The sequence below is a fragment of the Delphinapterus leucas genome, chromosome 11, assembly GCF_059928025.1.
Source record: "Delphinapterus leucas isolate spDelLeu-1000000601 "Yukka" chromosome 11, BTC_Dleu_Yukka2, whole genome shotgun sequence".
Taxonomy (NCBI): Eukaryota; Metazoa; Chordata; class Mammalia; order Artiodactyla; family Monodontidae; genus Delphinapterus; species Delphinapterus leucas.
This window is the reverse complement of record NC_143139.1, coordinates 59,991,752-59,997,751: the sequence shown is the minus strand read 5'-3', so window position 1 is coordinate 59,997,751 and position 6,000 is coordinate 59,991,752. Positions and strand designations below refer to the sequence as shown.

Genomic DNA, 6,000 nt, shown 5'->3' with positions numbered 1-6,000 from the left:
ATACTCAAGAATTTTTTTAACCCATTTAAAAATACTTAAAACATAGAGATAGAAACATGTTTAGAAAGTGGAAATTTCATTCTTTATCAGAATAACATAGTGAAATCTTAAGATTAATTAGACTGGTCAAATCTTTTTTTAGTATTTCTGTCATCGCATCTTTATTTGTTCTTAGTGTCCAAGAACTTGCCTCACAGTACTTACTATAAAATACATGTTTTTTGTTTGTTTCTTTGTTTTTCAAATTTAAATTTGTTGAATAAATATGGGGAAGAGAAGGAAATAAAAGGTGTTGCAGTTGTGGTTTGTGCATATTCTTTTTTGTTAAAGCTCAGTGGGGTTTTTTTTCAGTGTTTATTATTTTATTTTTTTTGCCTTTTTTGTATTACATTTTTGTCCTATGATAGTGGTAAATCTCACCCCTTCACCTCGTCTTCCACCTTTTCCTCTTCCTCTTCCTCTTCCTCTTTTTTCCTGTCCTCCTCCTCCTCCCCCTCCCCCTCCTCCTCCTCCCCCTCCCCCTCCTCCTCCTCCCCCTCCCCCTCCCCCTCCTCCTCCTCCCCCTCCTCCTCCTCCCCTCCTCCTCCTCCCCCTCCTCCCCCTCCTCCCTCCTCCTCCTCCTCCTCCCCCTCCTCCTCCTCCTTCTCCTCCTCCCCCTCCTCCTCCTCCCCTTCCTCCTCCTCCCCCTCCTCCTCCTCCTCCTCCTCCTCCTTCTCCTCCTCCCCCTTCTCCTCCTCCTCCTCCCCCTTCTCCTCCTCCTCCTTCTCCTTCTCCTCCTCCTCCTCCTCTTCCCCCTCCTCCTCCTCCTCCTTCTCCTTCTCCTCCTCCTCCTCCCCTTCCCCCTCCTCCTCCTCCTCCTCCTCCTTCTCCTCCTCCTCTTTCTCTACCTTTTCCTCCTCCTTTGCTGCCCCAGTTACCTCAGGGATAAAAACTATCTCTTCTTCCAATAATATATTTGGAAAATGAGACTGTATTATCAAAACAATTGCGGCACTTAGTGAAAAACACAGCATTCTGAGAAATAAAATAAGCATGCACAGTGGATCACACACAATTGGCCGGGGTACTTCCCATCTTGGATACCAAAATCGGTAATCTGTAAATAAAGAAGTAATTGAAAGCTGGATTTCACATAAAGTAGTAAAATCGTTCAAGAAATAAAGGACAAAAATACATACATATGGCTTGGTCACGACCTGCATTACCTAGAAAGAAAAAGAAAGTTCATAAAGTTACACAGAATTTCTTCTTTTTCTAGAATATATGTTTCTGAACAATAATAATATCATTCTCCTAGTTTTCAGGCACCATGCTCTCATCTTTGATGTCTCCCCTTCAACCAGTAGCCAATTGTAAAGTACAACATATTTTCTTTTAGTAAAAGTCCTCCTGGTCTACCAGAGAGAGCACAGAAGTACAGGAGGAAGAGGTGTGGATTCTAGTACTAATTCTGTCTCTAAATCCTGACAACTTATATAAGCCACTCCACTCCTGCCTTTCAAAGATTGTTCCATCTTCGACATTCTAGAATTCTACATCTCTCTTTTTAAAAAACTGAAGTATAGTTAATTTGCAATGTCCTGTTAGAACATCTCTTATTTTTATCTCTCTTCTCCCCACTGCCCCCCAAGATTATTCAAAATTAATTTTCTGAATCTACTCACTTTATTCATTTAATTCTTATTTTCAGAAGCTTTCAGTTGCTCTTCATTTCCTAGATGGCAAGGTTAACTACAGAGCCTGGTATTCCTTGTTTTTGCTATCTAGCCCAATGCTATCATAATACTTTTCAGGAAATAAATTTCCCTTCCTCTGCTCACCTGGGCAGAGAAGGTCAAACAATCATTCCCAGATTCCACTAGAAAGGAGAGTGGGAGAATAAATGCAGTCTCACCCATAGAGAGCCCAATGTCAACCAGGGCTTTGTCTTGCAATGATGGTACACTTAGAGGAAAATTTAGAAATCACTCCTCAGGCACCGTGGAGATGAACTGAACTTCTGGTGGATCTTTGACATTATTTTAAATGATACGCCATGTCAGGCTTCTCCTTCCCACCCCATGTGGATTCTATCCTCACTTTGCTTGGACTCTGACACCACATAGTGAGCCACTCCCACATGGACATCCCTTTATCCTGATCTTATACCCCAAGCCTGACCTCATGCGGGTACACTCACCTCATTCCATGAGAGCTCTAACTTCCCATACCAGGCCATACCACGTGGACACTGTTCTCACCCTACTTAGGCTCTTTCCCCATGCCTACCACATCATGTATGAATCCCTTGTCTTCTTGCTTAGGTTCTAACATGTCACATCTGGATGCCCTCTGTGTGGATGCCTACCTCTTTCTGACCTACCCAATGACTTTAGGTCTGGATATTTTCAGGAAGAGAAAGAAAAGGTGAAGAGGGAGAGCAAGGTTTTGCATCTTGATTCAAATGAAGCAAGGGAAGAAACGTTACGGTGGAGTCACTCCAGCAGTGGCATTATAATGAAATTGTTCACTAGTTTCTTTAACATAAAAGCCTAATATGCCCCTTACTCACTGTCTGACTTTATCCCCTACCACATTCCTCTAAGCATCATATATTCCAGCTATAGTTATACTTTTGGATTATACGCTCTCATGTTTAGAAAAACTAAAAGAAAAATTTAATAAAACATATTTTCTACTTTTATCTTTTTAATGTTTAGGGGAAAAGTGAAAATAAAAGGCTATTAAATATTTGCTATTTTACTTCTTTCCTCTTTCTGAATGTTTTGGAATATCCTATCCTTTCGAGCAGCCACTCTCAAACAGGCCGCTATTTCAGGAATTAACTGAGAAGCTTTTTCAGGGCATAACTGTTAGTTCTCTTTCCTTCTTTCAGATTCTAGTATGTACTAAGGGGCAGGAATAATAGTAAGAGAGGGCAGAAGAGGTTGTGTAGTTTAAAAAAATCTAAAGATGATACTGTTTGATACCACCTTTGATAATATAACAATACCATTCTGAACAAAGGAACAATATTAACATGACAATGAAAGACTAGTGTTCACCACTTCTTTTTCTTGTCATCCAATGCATTATGGATTTTTTTTCATGTTTCAGTTATTTTCTTTATCTTACTGCATAGAAAATCTGTGCATCTGTCATAGCTGCTACATCGAGAACACATTAATCCTCGTTGATAAGGACTTCTTGACAGAGATCCTCTACAAAAAAGCAGAAAACATTTTGTTAGAAAAGTCTCAAATTTTATGTTATTTAAATAATATGGTTAACCAATTTTTAGTTAATTTATAAAGGCGATTTAATTTAAAAAATGGACTTAAGGGAGTACTTAAAAGTACTTAAATTGGAGATGTAATCTTCCCCCTCTTTTTTCCCCCCAGAAATACTCTCTTCTGAAACTAATTCCCATTAATTTTAAAGTATTGTAATTTAAATATGAGGGAGTTTTAAAGCTTCTTTCATTTTATTTTGTATCAAAAATTTCCTTTAAAAATGGATGTTATAGAATGTTTTATAACTAATTGCTTCCTGATTGGCACATACATATAAAAAGCTATGTATAAATGATATATATTAGTTTTCTGAAACATTTGCAAAATCCTGAAATGCCTATTGGCACAAATATCCAGCTGCATGGATTATTTTGAGGTCTACATGAAAAACACATAAGTATATAAACAAGCAAATAAATGTAAATGGGATTTTACAAAGTTGTTTTAATCTATCGTACAGAGCACAGGGGAGAAGTTAAAAATTATTACATCAATTGCCCAGAGGTAAGTTAGGAAAAGAGGCCCAAAAATAGATATGAATTGGGAAGCGTATTTTAAAATATCTGAATAAGAAAGATAGAGAAGATAGATAGGGAAAATATATTTTTGAGTGAGAAGAGGGTCATTAATTGTGGTTATTTAAACATGATTGCTTATTTACTCAGTGTTTAGTTGCAAGCTATAAAAACAAACATTAGGCATTTAGGTCCCTGGTTAGGCCACTCTGGGCCATCTAGAAGAATGGCCAAACCTTAGAAATACATATTCAAAAATGTGAATATCAAATTTCTGAGTCGTACCTTAACAGAAGTTTTTGATGATACCCAATAAGGTATCTGATACCCTCAAATGGCAAGCTTTCAAGTACATCAAGGATATACAGATACCTATTGTTATTTGCAGATCATATATCGTTCTCTAATTTCACTGTTCCACAATCAAACCATTTCAAGAAGGAAATGAATTTTGTTTGGGTCCCAGCCAGAATACTAGCCATCAAGAAATCCAAGAATTGAACCAGTCACCTTTACCTAATACCATAGTCTACTTTTACTGCCTTAATTCTTTATCACTGAAACAGATGCCTCCAACTCAAAAGCAGAGCTTATACTGTTCTAAAATCCCTGGGGTGGGGGACCTCTGTTCTTGTACCTATGCAGAAAGCTACTCACTATACAGACTGCCTTTAAAACCTGGAACAAGCAACCTAAATGTCCATCAACAGATGATTGTATAAAGAAGATGTGGCACATATATACAATGGAATATTACTCAGCCATAGAAAGGAACGAAATTGAGTTATCTGTAGTGAGGTGGATGGACCTAGAATCTGTCATACAGAATGAAGTAAGTCAGAAAGAGAAAAACAAATACCATATGTTAACGCATATATATGGAATTTTAAAATGCGGTACTGATGAACCTAGTGGCAGGGCAGGAATAAAGGCGCAGACGTAGAGAACAGACCTGAGGGCACAGGGGTGAAGGGGAAGCTGGGATGAAGTGAGAGAGTAGCACTGACGTATGTACACTACCAAATGTAAAATGGATGGCTACTGGGAAGCTGCTGCATAGCATGGGGAGATCGGCGTGGTGCTTTGTGACGACCTAGAGGGATGGGATAGGGAGGGTGGGAGTGAGGCTCAAGAGGGAGGGGATATGGGGATATATGTATACATATAGCTGATTCACTTTGCTGTACAGCAGGAACTAACACAACATTGTAAAGCATTTATACTCCAATAAAGATGTGAAAAAAAAAAACCCTCAAAAACCTGGAGCATAGGCCAATCATCCCATGACCACAATGTCTGATAACCATGGCCTGGAATAACTCTGGAAAGGCAAATAAATATATAAATAAATACATGAATTAATTAATCAAAATAAATAAATTCACATTGTGCTAGAATACAACGGGCCCTCCTTTTCAAAGATATGAACATTATAAAACTGTTTATATTAGGTAGGCAGAAATCGCAACCTAATACTCTCATGTTAATCTTCCTGTTGTTCTGAGTTTCTAAAAAGTTTAACCTAAAGCAACTTGAGTCTGAATCTACAGTACAAGTCCACAACTGCAATTGGAAATTATTGGGCTGGATTAGGAGAAAACAACAGATAAGTATCTACAACTAGCAAAGTCCATTGAAATTTCATAGCTGCCCTGGTGGTGCCTGAAGAAATAGATGATATTCTCTGTCTTTAGGCATTTGCCTTTTCCGAGAAGCAGCCCAAGGGTTCGCTGAGACCAAGTCCTGACTCTGAACATAGTCCTCGGGAACTTTTCTTAGACTTGCATCTGGCCATATCTTCATTATATTGCCACCTACAGGATGTGTGTCCAGGCCCTAGATAAGGATATGTCACCTGAGTAGCCCAATGGGTAAACTATTCCCATGCCCAACCCAAAGTCCATTAGAAAACCATTATTCAAATTTTATAATAGATCTACATTGTTCCAGAATGAGAACACAATTCTGGTGGTGATGGAAACTTTTATTGCCTGCCACTTTGTTCATGAAGGAGATAATCCAGCTCCATGGATTGACAATCTAGGAATTACAATTTGTAGATAGATTCTTCTCTTCAAAGTTCTCCATGTGCAGACTCATATAGTCTGTATATTGTCCATGGAACAATGGCCAGAGTACATCAAATAGATATTGATTTTTCCATATCATACAATCAGAATAACTAGGCCACCTACAGTAACTCTTTTCACTTT

The 6,000-nt window shown here is 38.5% G+C and overlaps 1 protein-coding gene across 1 annotated transcript in view; it reads right to left on the bottom strand.

Moving 5' to 3' along the window:
* Positions 1 to 563: 563 nt before the first annotated feature.
* The window catches only part of GLIPR1L2 (GLIPR1 like 2), a gene marked incomplete at its 3' end in the record, with an annotated part of 31,830 nt that continues 26,393 nt past the window's right edge, over positions 564 to 6,000 (bottom strand). The window contains exons 4-6 of the mRNA XM_089921588.1: positions 3,115 to 3,200; positions 1,179 to 1,205; positions 564 to 1,096 (exon numbers count right to left, since the gene is read on the bottom strand). Coding sequence (XP_089777714.1) covers positions 564 to 1,096; positions 1,179 to 1,205; positions 3,115 to 3,200 — 646 coding nt within the window. The remainder of the gene's footprint in view (positions 1,097 to 1,178; positions 1,206 to 3,114; positions 3,201 to 6,000) is intronic.